Below are 26231 nucleotides of genomic sequence, written 5' to 3' on the forward strand. Positions count from 1 at the left end.
CAGTATGCAGAAGTGTGGAAGTCTCTTAGAGTAGATGAAAAATCTGTGTCGCTTCTCCTGATGTGGAACCTATATTCCCTGGTGAATGTCAGCATGAAAAAATGCATCAGCATCATAACGGGCTCTCAGCTGCAGCACGGCCCCCGGAAGACAAAGCAGCGTTTTACCTCTTGGGATTAACAAACATGTGGCAGCTTTGGTAGTGCTGTTTGGTAGTCAGGTGATAGACTGGCCATATGTCCTCATACCTCATTCTGGCAGGAGAGTTTTTTTTTTTTCCCTCTTTGAAATTTGAAATAAAAGCGTAGCTTTATTTGGTTGTCATTTGTTCTAGTTCCTTTGTCACAGACATGAAATTCAGAAGTTTTGTACCCAAGTTTTTTCACTTTAAGTATTGGAAAGGACATTCAGAAGTTATGATAGAATTCATTGTAGATGACTTGCATCCTAAGAAGCTTAGGCATCTAGTTAGGCTTTAAATAGGAAGACTGATGTTTAGGAGTTCTTTAGGCACCTACACAGCTCAAATCCCTTCGCATAGTACAGCTTGGTCCTTCTGACAGTGCCATGCTCCCAAATTTGAATAGGGAAAAAAGAGAGAAGGACAAGGTTCTCTTCAGACAATTAAAACTTTCATCCAGGTGATTAAGAGTCCCCATCTGTCTTTGGGATTTGGACCGGTGATGTGAGGATTTGACAAAAGAAAAATAATTGTTTAATAGTGTTTTGCAGTGGGGAGAAATGGAAGATATTACTGGCTTCAAAGTATCATGAAGTTAAAATATTGAATTTAAAAATAACTGCAAGCATGGATAAGTTGTGTCTTCTGTCTTGTAGTACTTTGTCACTGGCATTTCAGTACTCTGAGGAGATAATTTGTAGTTAATTTAAAGCAAATTAGAAAATATGAGTGTTACATCAGTGTAATGAAAACATCATTATCAAAGGCTGAAGGAAGCACTAAGTATGGATTTTGCCTCACTCTTACATAGTTTTCTATATCCAATACAGATCAGGTCCTTGTATTTCAGCTATTTAAATTTTACCTAATTTGTTATTTTTAAAGATAGTTTCAGCCATGATTCTTAAGGAATTCTCTAATCTGTTAAAATAAAAGCAAAACACACAACTACCTTCAATAAATGCTTTAATTAAAATGGACATTTCTGAACCTTCTACAGACAATACCTGCTCAGATGTGACAGCATTTGTGACATCACCAGTACAGACTTGCACAAGGATTTTCAAGTCAGTGTTGTAAGTTTCCATTTTGTTTTTGCTAATTAGAGAATTGTGCTGTTTATCTTCTAGAGGGAAAAAAGTCACTAAAAGTGTATCAAATCTGTTTACTTAATTCAATAGAAATGCAAATATATTTTTTGAAAATTACAGTTCCTTATTGGTCCCTATTATTTTGGTGTCACAAATGTTAAATATTTGGTGCCAGTTAATTATTGTACATATAATCAGAATTTCAGAAAAGCCAGATGTAAGAGGAGATTATCAGTGTTTTCTCATGTATGAAATTTCACTTCTGCATTGAATAAACTAATTGTAGAGTTTGCTGAGTAAGGTCATCCTATAACTTATTAGACTGTTTTGCAGGCTAAGTCATTAAGCATTTTTCAGTAGTCAGATTAGGAATAAATTGTATTCTAACAGCAGAGAAACCACAAGATTGGTCTGTTAGTGAAAAAAAGAGTAACAAACTTCATCCTGAGCTTGGTGAGATAAATTTATATCTCTTATAGGTCAGTCATCTTTCAGTTCCATCTTGTGGCTGGAATTTTGGGGGTCATATTTTATAGCTGAGTTTTAAAAGTTTTTAAAATTACTGAAAAGGATGCAAACATTTTGTGCTAGTAAAATGGCAGGGCTAAAAATTTTGCATTTTTGCTTCTCAGTCAAACTTTCTTATAATTAAGAGGCTGGGAAAGCTTGAAACAAAAGACTTTTTAACACCTCATTTGCCTGAATATTTATTGCAATTGTAATATAATAAAATAGTACAAAATAAATTAATGTAAAACATGTATAATAGAACTGAACTGTGTTATGGTTCTTATGGAGGAGTTTTGAGCTGTTTTATTAAATTTAAGGCAGTGAAAGCTTTTAGAAATATGTAGAATTCTGAGGTTAAAATCAGTTTGGGATTTCTTTTTTTTTGCTTCTTTAATTTCAATCTGTAAATTTAAGAAAATACTGACCAAGTTGTTCTTATCATCTTAGCGCTACTGTTAGGATAAGACATATTTCACAGCTAACTCAAAATTTCAATTTATATTGGGATCTCTAAGTTGCTAAGATTCCGTAATATTATTAAATTGTAATAACTATTTCACAAATACACATAAAAAGTATTTAATTTCTAGCTTTTAAAATTGTGCATTTTAAGTGATTTTTCAGTTATTTGTCAGAGTAAAGAGATTTTTATAGTTTACACATTTTTAATTTATAATTTCTGTATATATGTGTAGAGTGACAGAGTATATTCTGACACATATGTCAGGATATAATTTGGTTGTATAGAATGTGCAATTGTATTAGGGAAATTCTTGGTTTGATAGTTTGTCAGAACCATTGTGGCATCACCGCTTAGAGATGCAGTTGATCTTAGAAACTTGAATCACTTGAACCTGATTTTCTAGCTTGACTGGAAAACAAGAATTGCACTCACAAGGCAGAGCAGCAGTCTGATTAATTAGTAGTTAATCTTGCCTAAATTCATGCTGATGCCTCTTCTCCTTTGCATCTTTCTTGCCCCCAGCCAATTACTCCCATCTTTGCTTTGTGCTGATACTAGCTGTACAGTGAGTGACATGAAATTGTTTTGATCTGGTCAAAACCTTTTTTCTTGGGGTGTGCATTTTTACACCTGTCTCAGCCGCATGGGTGCCAGTGCTGGTGCAGTGGAGTGGGACATGGGACACACTGCATGCTTTCTTTGCAGCTGCTCCTCACCTTCCCAAAAGGACTGCCCTGGTATTACTGTCGTTACTGGATTTGAGGTGAACCAAAGTGGCCAAGGACTGGGACTTTGATTCACCATCAATACGTCTGGCTAGTACCTGATTTGTGATAGAACAAACGATGCATAGCAATTAAAGGAAGAACATGCCTCTATTGAATGTTTACTCTGATTTCCTGATTGTGAGATTTTTATTTTTTAAGAAAAAGTGCTCACACACATTTGGAAATGTGTCACAGCATTCAAAGAGAGGCTGGCTTTTCCTAAAGGTGCTGGTAGCATTGGGTGCTGTATTGGTGGAAGAGTGGCTGCATTGCCATGGTGCAAACCACTAGTTTGGTGGTGAATTTATAGCATTCAGCTAGGACTGTGGATACAGAATATTTGAAAATCTTTTCCCGAACTCTTCTGAAAATGTGCTCCTGTTAAATGGCTGATACTCTGTTATTGGTCATTTATGTTGTTAAACCCTTTTGTCGTAGTCCTTCCTTTGATAGTGAAGCCTAATACAGTCTTTCTTCACTCTTCTTCTCTTGCTTCTCTAACTCTGGTTATTTCTGTGTGTGTGTTTTGTCTCTGAAACTCTTCTCTTGTCTTACAATTTTTAAAAATTGTAGTTCTCAAAATTGTAGTTTATTAATTTACCTTGGAATAATATTTACGGTGTTTGTAAAATTCTGTAACTTTACAAATGAGAATATTTTCCTTTCTTTTCACTGTTGCATACATAAGCAAGGGTTATATTAATTGTTCTTTAGTGGTTAATTTAAAATTAAACATTGTGTGAGCATTTCAGGTTATTTCTGTAACTGTTTATTAATTCAAGTAATTCTTCACTGTATTTCATCTGGTGTTTCTCAGCTCACTGGCATAGAGTTGCCACTCTGAAATTCTTCAGATTCTTAATTAACTCAGATAGTTTTAATGTCAGGTAGTATATGCAGTGGTAACCCTAGATCATTGTATATATTGACTGAAAATGCTCCTAACAGAAAACTGTCAAGCTTAATGGATTGAAAGGTGAACATCAGACTATATAATCCTATTTTGATCTCATTTTACCCAATTTACTTTCTCTCTTCTGTTCCACCATGTGTGGTTTTTTTTATTCACACAATTAGTTTCTTTAAACTTATTAAAAGCTTTTCTTAAAAGATGAAATAAATTGTGTCAGTCTCTATCCATTTTATTTTCTTGACATTCTTAAAGATAGCCCATATGATGGGCATAATTTTTCTACTCAAAAGCAGTGTTGCCTTGTTTACCTTATGTAAGTTTGTGTTATTTGTGTGATTAAAAGTAGAATTTTATATTGTTTTTTTTTTTTTTGATTGCTGTCCAGCCAAGTGACTTGAAATTTTCAAGGTCTTTTTCTTTTTTTTTTTTTTTACTTTTTTTTCCCTTGGGGCTATGGGGTATAATTCTCCATTTAGAATCCTTCAGTTGAACTGTTATCAGTGAAGGATAGCTGTTTTCTGCCTGTAGCTTTCACCTCACTTAAAATTTCTTAGTAACTGTGGATGCATTTGGCCTAGTTCTGGGACTCTTTAGTACTTAACAGTCAGCTCCAATACCTCCTTTTTGATCTAGAGTGACTGAAAGTATTTCTCTGTTACCTGAAGTAGATTCTGTTGTTGTCTTCTGAGGTAAAAACCAATAGAAAGAAAACGTTCTGTTTTTTTTGCAAGTGTATTATGCTCAGCTGCAGACTTCACTTTGTGTCTGGGTAATTTTTTCCCAAATTTTCAACTCCCAATCTGTTTGAGTTTTTTTATTTCCTCTGCTTGAAAGTTTACTACATCTTATTTTCTGAAAGCAGCACTTTAAGATTGATTAATTTTACCATTTCACTATAGTGTTTCTTTATGTAAAGAAACCTACATTTTCCCAGCTCTACTCAGCTGGTTCCTTATCTTGTGTGATTCCATTATGATTTGGTTGTAAGAATGGGGTGAAAAACTGGAAGTATGTGCTAAGGAGCAAGCAGATCCTAAGGGCTGGATAGTATATTTTCCAAATTTTGCAAGTCCTTATGAATTAAGCGGTTGGTTTATTAACAATAATATTTCAAAGGATGATCCAGGAAGAAAATGGGGGTGGAGGTGAGGGAGTGGATTTGAAGTCTTTGTCTCCCTCCCATGCCCTGTGCTGAAGTTCATTTTCACCTTTAATTTACTGACTAGTTCCTGTCCATACAAATGTGATGGAACTGAAATATTTTGTGGTTACTCTTAAATGGTTCTTGACTTAATTCCTCTGCGTAATCATGGATGTGAAGAAAAATACTTCCTGCTTATGTGGTTTTGAGCCAACAGTATCAAGGAGTATTAGTGTCAATAAATTATTTCTCTGAACTTTATCATGTATGTTATTTAGCCAGTTTGAGAGAAATAAAAAAAGTCCTTGAAGTGGACACTATTTAAATCTGGGGGCATGGGATTTTCCAATTAATTGGATTGCTATGGTAGGCCAATATATTAAGCACAGGCAGTTTTGCTGCTAATTACACACAACTTCTCTGGAGTATCGGATATTCAGATCCATTTTATGAACATGGTAGGGAGAATAACAACTGTAAAACAAAGCACTGTGCATGTAAGTGACTGTTAGCGTGTATTTCAGAAGGGATAAATGCTCACCATATGGTACAATTACTGTGTCCAAGTTTTCAAATTAGCTTCTCTCATCCTCCTTATTACTGTCTTTAAAAAGAGAGGAAAAAAACCCAACATGATTTATCTACTCTGCAGCAGAACTCTTGACGCAAAACAGCAGCCCAGTTCTGTCCAGTTTTTTTTTCCTAGCATAATAGAGGCTGTCGGACTTTTTTATACTAATTACTGTGTGAGCCTCAGATGAACCCCCTTCAATTCACAGGGCTTTGTTAAGGGAGGAGCTGTCAATGTGTCTGCCCGTTTGCAGCTGTGCTGTGGCTTTAGCTTGCTTAACATTATGCTGCTTTTTAGACTTGACAGAAGGGATTTTTTTTTTTTTTTTTTTTTTTTTTTTATTAAGGCAAAGCAGCCTTGTAGCGAAATGGTTTAAGCAGCTGCATTGTGGGGAAGCACAAAGAAGTTATTATTGTGTCTGTTTAGGGGGGTTGGATGGAGGGGGGAGATATTCGGCTGCTGTTGATGCCGATTGTTGACTTGCCATCTGCCAGATAGGGAGAAGAAAAAAATGACAGCTCCAGCAGGGTGTTCAAGAGGTTGTTTGGAGAGACGCATAAACATGTGCAGATGTCGAACTGAATAATGGCAAGAACTTGAGACGGTTTATGATGCTGCTGTTGTGTGTGCATATACAGAATGAATGTATGTGGAGATTTGGTTAGGAGGAGGGTACATATTAATTATCATTGTCCCCCACCGCCTCCTTTACTTCTGTTAATTAGTTCAGGAGTTTAATATCTTCCCTCCCTCCTTTGTTTATTCCTAAAAAGAGCCTTTGCTTGCAATAGGGAAGAAAACTTTTGATTTCTCCATGTGGTGAGTTTAAAAAAAACCAAAAAACCCAAAGCAACAACTTAACAAATTTGGTACTTGTGGATGTAGAAAGAGTAATGTAGTTATTTCAGTCTCAGACATTTGGGGGACAGGTGCTTTGCAAGTTCTTACATAGCTTTGTCTGTCTGCTGCAAGACTGGTACATTGCATACCCCTGCTTCTGCATCCTGAGCTTTTCTTATGCAGAAAGTGCCAATTGGTGTTTGTCTTGTATTATAGAGTATGCTAGGGGTTAGAATGAGATTAGCAACTAATTTTCTCTTTTGCTTGATCTTATTTTCAGTTCTTTCTCTGAAAGCAAGGAGCTGGTCAGGCATAACTTATATTTTTCTGTTTGACAGTTGCACATAAAATAAATTTGGATCGCTCCATAGGAATACAGTTTTCTTTCTTTCACTAAAATCCTTTCTTATTTCTTGTTCAGTGATTATGATGAGTTTCCAGGATACTGTGAAAGAAATGTGAGAAAGTATATAAGCATAGAGGGAAATTAAGTTAGCCCAGAAAGGCTGAAAGCATTGTTATACAGGTGATCTCTTACTTAGAAGATAGAAGTGGAAACTTTAAAATAATGCATTTTCTTCTCTAATATTACATGACATTCAGCATTCAGATATCTGCACTGAACTGAAAAATTGAAAGAGTGGTTGAGGTGCATTGTGGATATGGATTGCAGACATGTCTTCATGTTATCAGTATATATCAGGGTTTTTTGGTCATTTACAGCATGACTTAAATATTACTGGAATGAACCTTACGAGTGCTTCCCACCAAGCCCTTACCAAAAGTCAGGGAACTCCTTTTTATTGTGTCTTCCATCTTAAATCTAATAAGCATCTGTAGGTCCTTGATAATAATAACTACTCATGGGAGCATTTGATGTGCCCTTCTTGTCATCACTGTTGCAGAGTGGGAGATGTCACTTTTGGATTATGTCACTTTTTACTGAAAATTCAGGTGTGGCTGCCTTCTGCCCAAATACCAATTTCTGCATCTGAGCCTAGACAGAGGTCACCAGCACTGCAAATGGAGATTTGCTTTTTGCCTTTTAGTTGGGTTGTTGGTTCTTCTTCCCACAATTGTGCTGTTTGATGTGCTCCATCACGGCTGGTGGGAAGCTCAGTAACTCTGGGCAGTGCTGCAAGGCTGCATATCATGAAGCACTTCATGCAACCCAAGAGATGTCCTGATGTGTGCAGCAGTAATGGGGTGTTCCAGCTCAAGCACTTTGAGGAATGCTTGGGCTTATACTGATTTTTGCAAATGATACAGGCTAAGCAACAAAGCAAAAAGATTGACTTCAGTGATGTGCCTTGAGGAAGAAACGTAGGTAAAAGGTGTTGGTGCTGGCTTTTTGGCACCTAGCAAGTTTTGAGGCTAGGAGCACACCTAGTGACAAGGAGAAAGTTCAGAGGAGCTATTTTAAAATTATTGCAATGTGCCAGTTTTAAAATTGAGACAATTTGCTTTATGAAAACATGCTAACAAGTGTACCACTTTTAAGGGGGGAAAAGTCACATAATTTTTGACAATGCACGTATCTGTTAAAGAAACTCAGTTGAATGAAAATGTTATTGTCAAGCTCACCATATTCTTTTGCAAACAATGGACAGCTTGAAATCTCTTGTGTAAACCGGTGTTAGCTGTTTTGCAAAATGCTGTAAGTAGATAATATGAAGAAGATGTTTAAGTCAACTTGGCCACATGTAAAAAGCATTTGTATTTTAATCATCTGACTTAATACATTTTTACCAAGTACATGAATTTAAATTGTTGCTGCTGTAACTGACTGTCTTATTCACAGTAATTTATAGATTAATATCTGTATGCTTGTCCTACTCTTAAATATATTTTCAAAACCTGAAAAAGATCCTTTGGTCTACTAGCCCTTAATAAAAGCAGAAGAAAAGAAAGTAGTATTTTTTCTGTTATACAAAGTACCACTTGATGCTGATAGTGCTATATAAAAACATATAAATATTTTAAAAAATCTTTAAAAGTACTGAGAACATTAGCTATAAAAATATGTGAAACAATATTTAGAATGCTTGCATTTACTCAAATACAGCTTAACACTATTAAAAATAAAAAACTGCTCTGAAAAACATTTAAATAGTACAGCATTTTTGGGCTTTTATCCTGTATTGCCTTGTTCAAGAGAGATATTTAGAAAATGTGAGCAGCATTCCTAAATCTTTCCAGAATACAGACCTTGGTTTTCCACTCCTGAATAGCAAGATAGTTAGAAAATATTGATCACCTTCGTTGCTCAGAGATGCTGATGCAATACAGGACTCTGTTGTTCCAGACATCATGTGCTAATAGCAATTGCAATTTAATTTATTTATTGTTCTAATTCTTATCCTTCAAGAATGAAGGGGAAGTGAGAGTGATGTTGAAACTGGCAAGTTTTTCTTCCTGCTGGCTCACAATGAGCATGGTAAAGGTCAATTCTCAATTTGTCAGGATGTCAGCTCACTCAGTATTTCTGGTATGATTTTTTAAAAGGACAAAATTGCATGCATATGAAAATGAACATTTATTTTCCATGGGTTGCCAAAACATATTAGTAATTTTGAGTCGATATTGTAAATGCCCAATTTCAAAACTGCATTTATGAGTGAATAATGGTATGCCTATCTCTCTGTTATTGAATACTTTCCTCTAGATTTTTTTTCATATTTTAGAGAAAATATTATTAATGCAACAAGAAATCATTGAATAAATAGCAGGGGATGAAGTGCTGCTGCATTTGTACAAGGTAGGACAATGACTCACTCCACCAGTCATAATGAAAAAACCATGGTGGCTGCTGATTTGAACCCTAGAACCCTGGAATATGTTGGTACATTGCATTCACAACCTGGAGGCGAAGAAAACCCCACAGTAAGAGCAGGGAGAATCTTTCCCTGGGGAGACTGGTCCTCCCCATCACTTTATCTGCAGAGGTGCACCTGAAACCATGGAGAGCTGCTCTGTGACTTCTCCCTGCCTGTGACTGCACCTCTGCTTGGAAGGAATCTGCTTTGCTAAGAGGAGCCCTTCTCCTTGGTCACTACTTAGTGCTGCTTCAGGAACAAAGAATCTGCTGTTTGCCAGCTCTTCAGTGCATCTGGGCTGGCATGGAGGACAGAGGGCTGTCCCTGCTTTCCTCCCCCCTTGCTCAGCTGAGGCACTTCTGGAGCTCACACCCGAGACTGCTCGCTGCCTTCTGCAGAATATTTACATCTGTGGGGCTTTCCCTGGTTTCTGGCTACATACCTGTAAATAGCTGGGCATAAATTGAACAGTCTTCTATCTGAGCTGAATTATTGAGATGTTGTGGACAGCGAAAGGTACTTGAACTTTCTCACCTAAACTTCCCAGTTTGCAAGAGACTTAATGGAAACCTAGCTGTGGTATAAGCTAATGGCCACATGTATCATGAAATGTTTCCTGGTTCTCAGCTGGGGCTGGAAAAATTCATTTGTCTAATTCAAGTACAGATGTACTCAAAATGTCATTCAGCATTACTGGGAACTGTGGGAAAACTGTTAGTATAAATAAATAATCACCATCTCACAGTGTAAGAGAGAATCAGAAAGTGGTAGTTCCAAATTCTGCTTTTCTTTGAACTGCCAGCAAATAATTATGAGAGGGCATCTAATAAAAATACCTTTTAAAACACTAAGGCACATTAGGGAAAATCACAGTTTCATTTAAATTTTTACTATGCAATTAGATTTTGTAAAATACTTTGCTTAATATATTATTACATACTTACATTAGACTGAAGGACATAAATTATGAGGATAGGTATATTTTTTATTTATCTTAAACATTCATTTTTTACAGAGGCTTTGAACTGTGCTGCAAATTTTTATAATGAAATTAAAAATAAGTAAATATTCTAACAGAAGTGCTTTGCATTTACTTAGTGTCTACTGACTTAATCAAATAGTCTGCTGATGCTTCCAATCGTGTGTTAGGTAACACTGCCCTCAGAGGGCCAAGGTAAGGAAATTCAATCTCAAAACCACTGCATTATTTCTGATAATTTTATTTGACATCACATTAATTACAGTTGTTTCTTTAAAAAAAATGCATATAATTGTGTGGTTTGCTTTTATATAATGTTGCTTAATGCTCTTAGATAAATTCAGGGTTTTTCCCCTCTATTTATTAAATGCTATTGTAAGGAGTTTGATCTAACAAAAAAAGTGCCTTAAAAAGAGGAAAAAAAAAAGGGGGAGACAATGTTTGTGCATTATTTCTACCAAATCCAGTTGAGTAAATTGATGAAACAGATAAGAGACAGAATTTTGATGTGTTCTCCTTTTGGAGGGTTTTTTTCCTCTCCTTCCCCCCCCCCCCCCCCCCTTAAATCTCACTTATGTCTGTGTGGCAGCTGTTGCTTCTTTTAAGGAAGCAAGTTTTTGAACTCAGGTTTCTGTTGCTTATCAGCACTGTATATTAAAGACATTTCCTTCACACCTCTGAAACCATTTACATATTGAAAAATGTAGATGTTTTGCCAAAGTGTTTTTTTAAAGATACATTTTAAAATAATAAGATTAATTTAAAATTACTGATTAATTTTTCAATAATTGCTAAATTTCCTTATGCTTAAGGACTACTTAATGGTGAGACTAACAACAGCAACTGCCGAATCTGAGGTGAAATACGTGTTTGAAGAGAGAGTTTGAGTTGTGAGGTAAAGTAAAAAGAATTGCAAACTTTTGGGTGATACATTTGTCTAACACAGATTTTTTTTTACTACTCGTATGATTTCTTAGAAAGCTCTGCTTTCTGAAGCTTCTCAACAGTATGAAAACTCCCAACATTGCATCACTAGAATAAATGTATTTTGTGAAATGTCCTGAAGGCAGGTTTCTTGTTACTGGCTGTCAAAGACAAAAAAAAGAAAAATCATTAAGGCTGCAGCACAGAGGCAAATAGAGAGGCAGCCACGAGGGTCATGTTCTAAACAAACCTTCATTAAGCACTCTTTGTTACTGTAGTTAGTCAGTGTATTATTAAATACAACATTAATTAAAGAGTTGCATGTTATGAGGGTGTTTTTTGCATGAAGATCAGATTGAATTTTCATGTGCTTCATGAGCATACTGCTGTCTTACTTAATCTTTTGGGTGTATTCTCTCTGTAGGTATTAAAAAAGCAGACCCCAACAATATAAAATTTGTATTTTTTGTGTATGTATTAGCAAGAGGCATATTCTAGTGCCACTTTCCTCAAGTATCTTAAAAAACTTTGCCTGGAATTAAAATGATGTAGGAATTACTTGGCTTTCTTTGCTGAAGTAGTTGCAATTAGAGACCTCTTCTTACTGTCTAATAAACAGATCCTAAAGAATGTGGTTTTCAACATAGAAGGGTGTAAATTTAGGCAAAACAATAATTTAACTTACATTAACTCAGCAGGAAGCAGGGTACAAAGTGATTATTGCTCTATGGCAGATCCACTGCTTTTTTAAATACTGCAGCTCCATTTTATTAAATTGTCAGGATATCTTGTGTTTTGGTTTGCCTGCCTGAACTTCTCTCTCATAGAATTACTTTTCACTTGATTTAAGAAATTCACATGAGAATTTCCTCTAGTTTACTTGTGTTGAGGTATTTAATAAACATACATTGCAAATATCTTTAAAGTGACTTAATATTGATAATACTGGGAAATACCCTTTTTTAAATGCAAGGCTGCTAAGTTAGAAGACATGCGGAAGTGTTTTTTCTTTTCAAATGCTCTGCTTTGCTTTAGCATTTTTTGTAGGGTAAATTTCTTTCAAGGGGTATCAGTAAGCGTGTGTATGGACTAAGAAGTACGGACTAAAATGTTTTTCTGTCTTTAGGCAGATTATGTAAAAGGAATGCAGTTATAAGAGAGCACCTAGAGTGCATCTTGAGAGCCCTTAACCCACTTGAGCAGCTAAGTGAACGGTTCACTGATACCACCTTTTAGTCTTCCAAAGTGTTCACCCATTTGTTAATTAAATTACAAAATAAATATAGGGCAGATGATAAATATTCACATATAGGCCTTGGAGAGGAATTAGAATATTGGTATTTTCAAGACAAAACCAAGGTTTGTGTGTGTATATGTTCGTATAGATGTTTTGAAAAAGTAGTCTGAACATGACTCATGTTGGTTGGGAAACCACTTAAAGAAGCTTTCTTCAAAGAAATATGTCTGTGAAAGAAATATATGGATCCTTATGAAGCCATAGTGTTTTACAATTGCTTTTAAATTTTGAAAAAGTAGTCTGAACATGACTCATGTTGGGAAACCACTTAGAGAAGCTTTCTTCAAAGAAATATGTCTGTGAAAGAAATATATGGATCCTTATGAAGCCATAGTGTTTTACAATTGCTTTTAAATTGCTTTTTCTATGTCTGGCTCTAGTTTGTAGAGCAAAGACAGAGGTACAGCTATGCTCATAGGTATACTGGTACATCCCTGTCCTATGATTAGCTTTTATCCAGAGTTGCTAACTCTCTTCAGGGGAGCTTGAAAGTGTTGTTCTGCTCTTCTAATGGTTCTTCTCCAGGCATAGCATCAGCTGCATAACTCAATAGGTGATTAAAAATCTGTCCAGTTTTCTGATTAAGAGAATCTGTGTTTGGCTGCTACTGTGTACTCAACCTAAAGTGTTGTCCTAAGCTGTGAAGACGGAGTAAGCGATCAGAGAAGTGTGTGCTGGGTCCTTGAGGCCACCTGTTAGAACGGTCTCCTTTTCCAACAGGTTTCATTCTGGAGAGCGTGTGTAAGCAATCAAAGGCTGCTATTCTTCCCTGAGTGACCATTAAGTGTACTTACCCTATCAGCCCTGATTCGTAAAGCAGAATCTGCTTATCTCCCTCTCCAGTTTATTCCTTGCAGAAAGGAGGACTCTTTTTGAAACCCGAGCCCTTGGATGGCTGACCTGCTTTAGGCATGTTGATATTGTCTTCATCCTGCCCTTGAATTCTTCAACAGGTTTAGGTGCCTGCCTTCTAGGTAAGACTAAGATCTGAATGGACTGCAAACCCAGTAACAGGCATTTCTCTCACTTACTCTTACAATGAAATGAGATATAATTTATTAGAAAAATACAGAAGAGTCTCTTTTTCATCTCTTTAAGAAAGCAACTAGGGTGTTAATATTTTAAAAACTTATTTTGGATGATCTGATACAAAAGAGTTTGTTTTGGCTTCAACTTTTGAGTCCATGTCGATTTCAGAAAATTTGTTGCAGGGCATATTTTAAATATTTTTAAAATATGACTCATTCCTTTACTTCGGCCTATGGTTATGTCATGTTCAGGTATTCAGCAAACTTAATTTATTGCTTTTCATGTAATACTGATAGAGTTTTTCACTGTTGTTGATATTAAAGTTACACGTGTTTTCCCACACTGCATTTGTGTTTCTTTTTCAGCTTACAAAGTATCTTGTACCTGTTTGTTTTGATTCGGTTTTTATTGCATGCTTTCATGTTAACTGTGATTTCCTGCTGTGAAATGAGCTCAGACTTGAAGTGTCAGTAGGGATGTTCCCAACCAAACTAGAACCAGAGGCCTGAGATAAAGCTCTGCATCAATACAAATGTAACTAGTGCCATTTCTGCTCTGTTCATTTCATGGTCAAATTAAGTCACACTTGGACTTTTTCAATTCTTTCTACCTGTGTGAAAATGTCTGTATAGCAAAGTCAAGCAAGTACCCTGCTATCTAGAAGCAGGACTAAATAGGAAGAGTTTTGCTACATAAGCCAGCCTGAATAGCCCAGTGTTAATTGTTCTTTTCTTTTCTCTTCTCCATCCTGTATTCCATACTCACCTTCTCTGCTTGAATACATGAAAATTGGGCATGTTAGTAGCTGCAGCTGCATTTGTTAAGCCATGGGTATTGTCAAAATCCTTACAAACTGTTCTCAAGTTCATCAAGGCCGTATCAACAATTCCCATGTTGAACTTCAGTGACAATTAGTTGATTGCTGTGATGGAAAGGTGAAGGTGCAATTAATGAATTTTAGATTACCCTTTAATGAAGTGACCTCCATGTTAGATGGATATAAACTTCTTCCTGACTTTTGAATTGCCTAAAAGCTGTGTAGCTATGGCTTAACAAGGTGCTGTGGTGGTAAAGGGCACTGCCAGGCTGGGACTTAGCCCAGGAGCAGTGCAGGCCCTGGGATGGTTCATTCCAAGCATCTCACAAATGGCGAGAAGTCCTAGGTTCCTTGTTGGAAATTCTGCATTGTTGCTACACTTTTTTTCTGAAAATGTTCACATGTATAATGATGAAAGTGACTTTAAATAAATCTTTAGTAATAGTCATTATTTACTCTGCAGAATTTATAGAAATCAAAGATGAAGGAAGTTGGGCAAATCTAAACTAACCTGTACTGAACTGAGTAATTGCACCCTAAAAATGAAGTTGTAGCTGAATCCTGGTGTGACATTGTAAAGTATAATAGTATTAAGGAAATTTTTCACCCTTAAGAGCAAATAAGTGGCATTAGTTAAGGGGTTGTGTGTTTGGTATGTTTCTGATCCTAAATTCCTCATAGATTCAGAATGCAGAATCTTTTTCTCAGGCTGGGGTAGGAGAAATGTGGCATGGTAGGTTTGTTGGTGGACTTACCTCTTAGAAGGTAGTTGGCTTCTGCTTTTTCCTTTTGCTTTCAGTTATATTTTTAAAGTATATTTTATGTAGGTTTTTCTGTTACTCTCAATTTCCTTGTATTTGCTTAGTGTATGTTTTGAGAAAATTAATGACTTTTGGTTTGGCTCAGCAGAGTAAGTGTTCTACCTTGCAGCAGTTTAGATCTCATTTGGTTATCAAAAGTCAAGCTCTAGAGTTTGGGTTTTTTCCCCTGAAAAAATTTTTAAATTATTTATGGTGTAAACATGCAGGATATTTGAAAAGTATAGTGTGATAAAATTCAGAATTATACAACATTAGTATACCATTCTTGTACCTTCTTATTCCAGAGGCATTGTTGTACAGTCCAGGCTTACCATTGCAATTCAGTTTTCCCTTCTTTAAGACAGAGTTAAGGTTTTCTCTGTAAATTGAAAACATCTGAAAAGATTTTGGTATAATTAATGCTTGATGCTGATAATAATATATGTTTTTTAATATTCAAGTTTGGATTTTTTTCTACAGTGTTAATGAACTTTTTTTTTCTTCTCATTTAGGAGAATATATAAAAAACTGGCGGCCAAGATACTTCCTGCTAAAGACAGATGGCTCTTTCATAGGCTATAAGGAGAAGCCCCAGGATGTGGATCTGCCATATCCACTCAACAACTTTTCAGTGGCAAGTATGTATTTCCAGTATTTATTATTCTCTCAGCATATTGACAGATTATCTGCTACATATTGCTTCATGTACAATTCAGAATTTATTGGTAACACTGCAAGTTTAGTGCCATGTGCCATACTAATGCACCACTAATCTTATATCCAGCCCTACAGCATGTATTTACAGCAGCATGGAAGGACCATGAGTTGGTTTTTGGATGTCTAAGTTCTCATTTTTTGTTTGTGTGTGTGTCTGAAGTGTCTCTAAATAACAATGACATTTGACAAATGATTGCTCTAAGAAGAAAATTCCTGGAAAGTTTACCTTTATTTAGATTGCTGACCTCTTCTCTGTTTTTATTAGTATCTCTGAATTCACTTGAAAACTCAAATTAATTAGAAAATTATCTAGACTTTCAAATGACACAAAATCATGCTAAGTTATTTTTCTCTTGGATAATCAGGTAATCAGCTCTCCAGCCTGGTTAATGAGTAATTTCAAGCAATCAGACAATTTGCATATATTAACAAAGCCACAAAGTGTGTATCTGTTGGATAAAGTGAAGATTGCGTGTTTTCCAAGAATGTTTCTAAAAGACAAATTTGTAGGGTTTTTGATCTCTCAGAGTGAGATTGGTGAGTGTTTCTGAACAGAAATGAAAGTGTTTGAGGAGAAAATTAAGGGGGCAAAAAAATCTCTCAGTTGCAAATATCACAGCTAGAAACTTTCAGAGGAGCAGTAGAGAATTTACCCAATTTCTTTCAAAATTATATTAAGTATTCTGCAGTACAAAAAGTGGCAGTGTTTAGTTTTATGGAGGGATATAGGAGCCACCACAGGAGTATTTGAAGGGAAAGGGTTCCCTTCATCTTCACTGCTGAAGATAGAACAAATGCTACTGAGACTGAGTTTTCCTATTTTCTTTATAAAATTGTACTTGAGACTGACTTAGCCTTTGTGTATACTAAGTCATTTGTGTATTTTATTTGGTAAGAAAATAATCTTGTGCTTCAAGGCCATGTCTCATCTCACAACTAGAAGAGAAAAACTTTGCATATTCTGATTGCAATAGAAAATGATATTGATTGTGCAAACCATCTAATAGTATGAGAGGTTTGTTTTGCCTTGTTGGTATTCAGCATAACAGCAGTGATGTCTTTAGGTTGTTCATATGAGTAGGAATTGACTAAATCATAGGCCATTATTCATTCCTTAGTTATTGCTCTGCATATTCTAACTACTGTTTTTTAGCAGGTGGTATTTTTCTAGATAGTTTTCCCTGGTTTGCAGCAGAAGAACAGTTTCTACAATTTTTTTTTCAGGGCTGTTTTGTCCTGATTTACCGTTTTCTTCATTGCATGTTCTGTCTTCCCTTGCTGCAACAACTAGAAGGGTGATCCAAATGGTAGTTCTGCTAAGCAAAGAAACACATAATTAGCAATTATTATAGTAATTACCAGTGTGTTGGTACTGGTTTTAGTTGGGGTTTTATTGGTTCCCAGTGGTTCTGTTATGTAAATCTGATATTAGAATGCTGTCCCTGAACTTTGCCTTGATGGAAATTGAAAGATTTCACATTGTTTTCCAAAATGACACCATCACCACCCCCACCACCCCCCCACCAAAAAAAAAAAAAAATCCTTTCTGCAACTAGCAAGTTTCATAGGTCTGATTCTTAGGCTGTGTAAGCTAAAGGAACAAGCATGCAATATTAATTGAAAAAATCCAGTTTTGATAAGCATTCCTTTTTCTGTTTTTCTGACAGGAAAAGGCGTAATTTTATCAGAAATGTTGGCTGATCAGTGCAAGAATAGGGAGATGTAACACTCATCAAAAGAATCTCATGAAATTAAGTGCAGTGCCTGTGTAGAATTCACAGGATGAAAAGCAAACCAGGATGGTATTACACTCTAAATTGCAAGGGACTGTAAGTTTTTTATCATCTATTTTATCTGTCTGAAGATGAGATCATCAGTAGGGCAAATAAACAAACAAAACTGCTGTATGAATGGATCACATCTCATGGGAAGTACCTGGTAAATGTCAAGAATTGGTCTCATGGCCTCTGATCCAAGAGTTCCTGAGCTGCTGCAGTAGGTTTGTGGCCACAAGCAGTGCAACATATTTTTCCTGTAATAGTGAAGTACGTTTTTCATAAATTACTAGCCAGGCAGATGGAGTGTGAGATCACTGTTAATACCATCTTGATTAGGTTGGCAGGGACTTAAAGATATGTCTTTACAGTCCTATCTTCATGTAATCTTTGTAGCTATCTGTAAAGTGAGAGTGTGGTCTCAGCCTACTTTTTGCTCTCCAAATGATAGACATATTTGGCTCTTGCTTGCAATTTGTTATTTAAGCAGAAAAGGCCAAGCCTATGGTATTATTTTTGTAGTACTGTTGGAGTTAAACATGGGAATGTTTGCACAGTTCTACTTTGTACGATACTTGTTGTGTAGTTTAAAACTTCCATAAGCAGCTCTGTCAAGCTTCCATCATGCAGATACTTTTCCAGTGTCTCCTGCCTTCCACTTCTGTGACATCAGCTTTACATTGCAAAAGTAAAGCTCTTTCCCAGGCACAGTATCATTTCCCCTAGCGTGTCTACCTGATTCTTTCTAAGATAACTTTAAAGTTCCACACCTAAGCATTTCATTTCTCTTTCTTTGGTCTTTTGTTGTCTGTGAACTCCATTGGGAATGAGGAGAAGGCTGGAGAGAATGAAGTTATTTTACAGACTGCTAAAAGTGCTTTCAATGATAAATATGTTTGCTAATAGAGCCTTTCTCATTGAGGAATGTTTTGTCATAGAATGGAATATTCAGAGACCTTTTCCTTGGGGTGTTCTGGGAGGAAGTGTTGGGGGAAGGCATTTGGAAGTGTGTGCATAAACAGATAGACTCTTTACTTGGAGATGGAGAGACTGAGGCAGCACACATGCTTCAGTTCATTGCCAGACACACAAAATGCCGGAGAACCATGTGGACCTGAAATGGAGATGAGGGATCTCTGTTCATTGGAGCACTGAAGATGAAACACAGTTGAGTGAAGGGTATGACAGAGTGGGGCTGGATGGAGCTGAGCCCTAGGGAAGGACACAGGCTGGCCTTAGGTCTCCTGAATGAACTTCACCTGCCTGTGGCCACTACTCTCCCAACTTTGGGTGCACAGGGAAGGCAGCCATGGGCACCCTCCGCTGCATCTTGGAGCTGCTGTAAGGCTGCAGGGTGAACAAATCAGCCAGATTTGGTGACACTGAATGGTGTGTAGGAATCACTGGTTCCTCTCCTGTGCAGCCAGCTTATTTTATGCCTAACAAAACCACCTTCTTTTAAATGGGAGTTGTGAGAGCTGTGTATTTGAAGCAGGCTGTTAGTCCCTTAATGCTCATGCCTTGACCCTGAGACTCACAAAAAGCTCTGCTGTGGTATCTTACCATGCACTTGAAGATAAATGAAGGCGGTGTAATTACATGGGTGGGAAGTTCATTGTGAAAACTTAAAAACGGGTGATACTGGTTTTCAGGGGTAAATTCAGAGGTGTGAGCTTACTGGAATTGTCTGGTTCAAAATCAGTTCAGCTCTTTTCAGGTAGAGAGGAGCAGTTGCAAGTAATCAAACTGCTGTAGCTTGTACAGATACTCTTGATTGACTGAGTCATGGTAACTGAGTGGGTGTGCATTCCTAGCCCACTTCAACTGCAAAATAAAATATGTTAATTTAAATTGCTTTTGCTTAGGCATTTATGCAGTCAGAACCAGTTTAAAAATAATTTTGGATTCAGTTGGTATGACTTCTCTGTACAGGCAAAGGCCTGATAAAAATTGTCCTGTCTTTTAAAATGCCATTATGCTTCTTTGAGAGCAAAACTGATACTCTGGGTAACAGGATGTATTTCTTCAATGCCCTCCCACCCTCTCAAAAAAATCCAACATGGCCTCATAATGCTGTTTTCAACTGGCCCACTGCTGTATAAGTGGAATAAATACTTCTTTATGTGAACCACTTTGGTCTTTGATTGTCATCATTATTTGGGAAAGCAGAGTGGGGAAGAATTCTACTTCACTTCTACTTGAGGAAGATTTGTGACTTCACTGATTTAAAAAAACCCCAACTTCTCACATGCACAGTGAGTGTGTAGGTAATCACATAGCACATTTGGGATGAAGTGTCTCTAAGAATTGGCCCTTTGCCTTCATTTTGATCTTTACATGGGGAATAATTGGGAAGAGCTGTATCCTTTCACAGTATCCTTTGAACCTTGGCCAAAAATGATGTCACCTGGAACTTCTTTCCTATCTTGAAAGATAATGCTTTTTAAGCACTCCAGTACAGCTATCCTTTTTATGGTCTTTAAAAAGAAAAAGTAATGTATTATTATATTATTAATATGAAAAGGTAACCTTTTATAAACTTTAATTTTTAAAAAAATTCTCTGTGGAAGTGATTATCAAGAACCTTGGCTATTCTAAATAGAGAATCTGTACTACTTTTCCCTAGTCTTAACATTTCAGTGGGTCAGAGACAAGATTTTATTATTTTTAGGATTAAAAAAATCTTCAAAACAGGAAAATGGAAAGGTTTTGGGGGAATAATGTTAGGACTTAAAGAATTCCAAAGACATTTTTTAAAGAAAAGGGTAGGGAAATATATATGTCTGTTATAAGTGAGATTAATTTATGTATCAAAATACATTGGCATTAGACACAACCTTGTGTGCAACTCCAGAAATAACTTTTCAATGAGGTTGAAGTCCATTTTAAAAAATTTGTTACAATACTGGATTACATGAACCCAGAGATAAGATATAACTGTACTTACAGTGTGAGTTTGATTCCAAAGTAATAGTAGTAGAATTGAATAAGTAATGTTCATTCAATATTGAAAATACTTGTGGAGAGAAAAAGTTAACATATGTATTATATACTGGATTTACAAATACAGTATAATCTGTGAAAATTCAAACTCAAATCTATTGTGTATAGGAAATATTTCCATCTCTGTTGGATGGATAAATGTTTGGGAGGCTTTAAAATTGCTTTATGAATACTTTCTAGGTGGTATAGTTGGTATCCTGTCTTTTTGACTTAGAAGTTTGTAGCCAGGCCTGAAAGTTTTTATGCCAGTGTGATATACCCAGCTGCTTAAATAAAACTGGGGTGTTTGCATGAAAGACAGAGAAGGATGTATAATTTTACTGTCTTCCATTAGAACAAAGTAAAGCCCAGGCAAAACCCATGCAGAAATCTTCTATTTCCATTCTCCCTCTTTGCATGAAGGGGCGAATGACAAACTAGTTGTACTGGCACAAAGACATAGATGCTGCTTTGGTACTTTTTGAAGTATTGGAAATAAAAAAACTTTGCAGCATGCTAAACTGCACAAAGTTTGATCTTTTACATCTTCAAGGAATATAATTAAGGGCTTTTTTAAAAATATTTGTTGTTATATTATCAATGCACATATAAGTACTTGTCATGAGCCAAGCCCCACAGAAGTGGGATTTTTACCCATACAGAACAAAAAGTCAGTCCCTGCTCCAAAATACTAAAATTCCAAATATAAAACAAGTGACAGCAGATGGATGCAAACAGATGGGGGGAGTATGAGAAAACTATGAGACAGTATTAGCCTGTAGTACAGGCAGTGGTCTCAGCACATCAACAACTAATCCATTGTCAAGGTTAGATTTTTGCTCTCATCTCCCTACTTTTCTTCCTCCCTCCTTCCCTCCCTCCTGTTTTTAAAGGCATGGTGAAGGAGAGTTTTAAGGAGGATTTTAAAGAGAACTAGCATGACAAACAGAGAGAAATTAGAAAAGCTTTAGAGAACTGATGGTGGAATTGTAACAGTAAAGGCATGGGTGGCATTTGGTGCTGAATAAAAAATGATAACAAGCATGAGAGTAGGCTGTGGGGACAGACAGTGTTGAAAAGCTACCTATATTTGATGTGATAGAGCTGGGTAAGAAATGGGGAAAACCAGAAAAAGAGTGATGTGGTCAAGGGAACAATGGACAAAAACAATCTATTATGAACAGTTTTGGGAATAGCATTTTTAGGGTAAACCTGTATTTGTTCGGATCAAAGAAGAGATATTAAATTGTTCACATAAATCTGTGTGACCAAACTTAACTTTAGGGTGATACACTCCCTAGATAATATGTAGTAAGAAGGAACAAAGCTTTTGGAAAGCCTCAGAGAAGCAGATTTCCCTTAGGGAGTGGGTAAATAAGTGGGAGAATCGAAAGGGGACCAAGCTAAGGGTGTGTGTATAGGTACACATTATGTTTGTTCCTATATGTAAAATCCATGGACTTTCATGTGTGTATGAGCAAAAATCCGTGTATCTGCCTCTGTATTATGAAAATGGTTTATTAGTTCTGCTAGTTGTCTAACAAAAAAGGTCATCAGAGAAGTGTGGATTTGGAGTGCAGAGTAGCAACAACAGAAAAAGGTATTTGTAAGGAGTGTGTTCATTAAATTTTGATATGAGAAAGAAAAATTAGCAATTAAATAGGCAAAGGTTGGGACAAAATTGTTTATCTTGTAAAGGAAAGACCAAGAGAAAAATAAGAAATCAAGGTTAAATTATTATGCAAATAGATAGATACATAGGGAGATATAGATACAGTGTAAAGACAACACTCTCCCTATATGTTAAAAAGTGCAAACACTATAAATAATGCAAGCAGTGGCTTGATACTATTTTTTTAATATAATTTGATAATCACGGGAAGTTATCCTCTGTGCTAAAACTCAGTCTGTATTGTCTGTATTAGAAATAATTTCTCAGATATGCAACCTTCTGTTCATTTTTTAGTACAATTTTTTATGGCTGCTTGAATGTTTAGTATTCTTGTCTAGCCATATCAACACATTCTGTTGAAACCTTTCATGTATGAAATAATAAAATGGTATTAGTGTTCTATTATTTTTTAATGCTGGATGACTGCATTTAGGAAAAGAATTCTGGTGATTATACAGTTAAAGTTATAGAATTCAAACTTTAAACTTTTTAATAAAATCTGAACAGATGATCTGTGTTTTTTTTTTTTTTTTTTTTTTTTTTTGGAACTGGCAGGTTTCAGGCCCTCTAATTGGCTTCCCAGCTTTGCAGAGTAATTACAGCTTCAAGCAAACTTTGTCATCTGTGGTTCAGAATGGTGTAAAGTAAACAGAACGTTTTGAAATACAGTTTGTAGTTAGAGTTGCTCAGGAGAGTTTAACTAGCATAACTACTTAATTTAGACAGTAGCAGTTATTTGAAAAAGTCTAGCATTTTAGAATTGTTAGGTTAGATGTTGATATGAAGACAAAAGTTAACCTCTGGTATGTATCTGACTTTTTTTTTTTTTTTTTTAAGGATAATTTCAATAACTGAGAAACATCCATTGCATTTCTTTTTACCGTTTTAATTTTTTTTTTCATTTTCGGTATACATCCAAAAATGGCCAAAGGAGTGCTATGCACTTGTTGGAACAGAGTTGTCATTCTCTGTTACTGTTTTTGTATTTTGCTGCTTTGAACAAGTGTTCTCCCCCAAGGTATTTCCTCCCCTCTAATATTAAAGGAAAAGTTCTCATGACCCATGTTTCATCCCAGAAAGACAGAAAGCTTTAGGAAAAAAATGTGTAATTCCAAGTTGTAGATGGCTAGCATACAAGAACACAAAGTTGAGTCTGTCTGTTTACTGGCTTACTCATCTTTTTGAATGATAATTTAGACTTCCAACTGTTTTGAGTTGAGATTCAGTCCTTTAATTACATATGTTTATGTATAGTAGCACACTTGAAGACATTATGGTAGAATGTTCTCTACTCTTGGTAATGACCCAACTATCACTCGAGCATTTGGAGCCAGCTCTCAGTAGCCAGTTTCATTCTTTCTTCTGTGCTTTTGTATTTTCCAAACTATTCACTCAAGTCTTAAACTACTATGGTTTTTCCACTAATTAGTAGAAAAATATTTTGGTAATTAGCAGTAACTGTGTATTACAGCACTTATTCATCTTAATAGATTTTTTCCCCCTAGTAGTAGGTGAAAGATATTCACAGACAAGTTTTTATTTTTGTTGCAGTCAGGGCAGGAATAATGTTCATCCCATACGTTTGTGTACAACAGCACTTGAAACATGTGGGACTACTAAATATCAGCAGACTGAAGTTATTTTTATCTGCTTGAGAAGAATGGGTAGTACACCTCTTTTGGGAATACACTGGTCCTCCACTTCTTTCTGAAACCCATTTTGCTTCATAAGGGGTGGATATGAATGTATTCAATTTTAACCTTCTACAAGGAAATCAAATCTTTACCCACTTGTAACAGAATATTACCAAAGCTAATTAAGTTTTGCTACATTTTATTTTCCAATAATTTCCTCCAGTGGTTGTGAAATGGCATTTTTGGGGGTTATTTTTTCTGGAGGTTTTTTTGTTTTCAGTACCATTTTCAATTCTTAAGGTTTTTTTAGTACCTTTCATTGATTTAATTAATCTTCTGTAATGAAAACTCAGAATAATTTTTTGTTAATAATGTTTTTATTATTATTTTTAATGTTAATAAATATTTCATTCTTGTTAATAATGTGCATAATCACTTTAATGGTTGACTGAAAAATGTAATATATCTAGTATAGTAGATACAGATTTATTTAAAGTACATACCAATGTATATATTTATTTTACTTTTATAGTATATTATATTTATGCTATATATCTGGTCTATAATATATATTATATACTATGTACTATGTATATACTATACGATATAATATTTTATACATATATAGGTGAAGACCATATTATACATTGCATTTGGACATAAGCAGATGTAATTCTATTAATTCCATTTTTTTCATATATGGGTTGGAAAACATAAATAATGCAATTTAAATGTATGCATATTTGTATATACTGGCAAAGAGAAAATAAATGGTGGAATGCAAAATCTTCAGTTCCATTACAGGTATTGGAGAAGATGTGCTTTTTGATTGGTACAGATTTTTCTGCAGGTTTGTCTCTGTACCTTTTTTCCTTCAGACTGTCCTAACACAGTCAGCTCATATTTCTCCCTGGCAGCTTTTGTCACCTACCTTCCTCTAAACTAGGTACTGTACTTTGGCTATATTCTAGCTATCCCCATGCTTTTCTTTCTCACATAGGTTCCAGTCTTTTTCCTGTCCTATTACCACTTTCCTCCCTTTATTCCCTAGTCTTTTGTTCGTAACAGCTCTCCTGTAAATAACATGATGTATGCCATCTTTCTACATTGGATTTTGCCTCAGTGAGGTACTTTCTTTTTCATACTGTCTGAAGAAGAGGGTAAGGCATTATGAATATAAGTGAAATGCTTTCAATTTAGCATGTGCAGAGGCAGTAGATACCTGTAGCCTCTGGATTATACTCAATGCCTAGACTTTCAATGATTTTATGCTTTAGTACTTGTTACTGTAATTTTTTACCCTCCTCCCATTGCATTCTTATCCCTCCCACATGTAGTGTGGCCAGATGCCTTACATTTTCACAGGAATACTAAAAGGATATCAAAGGTCTTGATTTGCCAAGTTTTAAGTCTCTTCTCCAAAAAGCAGCATTTTCCAGCAGTGTGCAGCTTTAGGCAGACACCCAGTAAAGAAAATTTCAGCCTACATGATTGAAGTGTGATAGGATTAAAGATGAGAGAATGGTTTTGTCAGGAGTAAGATGAGATAATCTTAAAGCAGACAGTGCTTCTAGTCTCTTCTGCTAGAAAGGTAGCCCCACATGTTCCTTGGAACTTCAGCTGAGGAAGTGAAAAAAAAACCTGTTAACCCTCCCTTCACTGTCACCGTGATCATGGCTGGACTTCAACCATACCCCTGAAGATGAGGATTTCTTTGATCTCATGAGTAATTGCACTGAGCTACAACCCTGGTTAGGTACCCTAAGCAGCTCTACTTCATCATGCTTCTGTCTGCCTTATTTCTCTTCCAGCTTTTGTGTTAAACTCCCTCTTCCAGTGTCCATTCTGCTGTAGATCTTTCTTCTACAGGTTGAGGATGGCTCTCCTTCCATCCAAGACCTAGCAATGTGTGTGTAAGCAATGAGGGTGAACTACTGTTTCTCTTTTTTAATTAAATGTTTGTTAAATGGAATGTCATCTCCATTCCTGACCAGTGAGCAGTCTGACTTCAGTAATAATTTATAGATGTTTGGTGAATATATAAGTTTGTTCATCAAGGAATACACAGGTGCACAGGACAATATTCACTCCTCTTTTCTTATACCTGTGTCTGTCAAGCTTCTGAGGTGTTCTGCTAAGCTGCAGAAAAAAATACTGTTGATAGACATATCCACTTCCACACTTCTTTGTTTTTTCAAATAAAAAAATTGCAGTAGATGATAGTTGAGGTTTCAGGATCCTGAATTTGTCAAGAGAAAATATGTCAAGCCAAATTAATTTATTTCTGTGAAAGGAAAGCATGCCTTGTTAAG

The 26231-nt window shown here is 35.9% G+C and overlaps 1 protein-coding gene across 3 annotated transcripts in view; it reads left to right on the plus strand.

Annotated features, from left to right (window-relative positions):
* The window catches only part of AKT3 (AKT serine/threonine kinase 3), a 147897-nt gene that overhangs the window by 61488 nt on the left and 60178 nt on the right, over positions 1-26231 (plus strand). For 2 of the 3 annotated variants that reach the window (XM_068185416.1, XM_068185415.1), the window contains exon 3: positions 15652-15777. In XM_068185416.1, the coding sequence (XP_068041517.1) occupies positions 15652-15777 (126 nt within the window). Of the gene's footprint in view, positions 1-1181; positions 1258-15651; positions 15778-26231 lie in introns of all 3 variants that reach the window. The other variant, XM_068185417.1, reaches the window with a different exon arrangement.

Source organism: Anomalospiza imberbis, chromosome 3 (genome assembly GCF_031753505.1).
Source record: "Anomalospiza imberbis isolate Cuckoo-Finch-1a 21T00152 chromosome 3, ASM3175350v1, whole genome shotgun sequence".
Lineage (NCBI taxonomy): Eukaryota > Metazoa > Chordata > Aves > Passeriformes > Viduidae > Anomalospiza > Anomalospiza imberbis.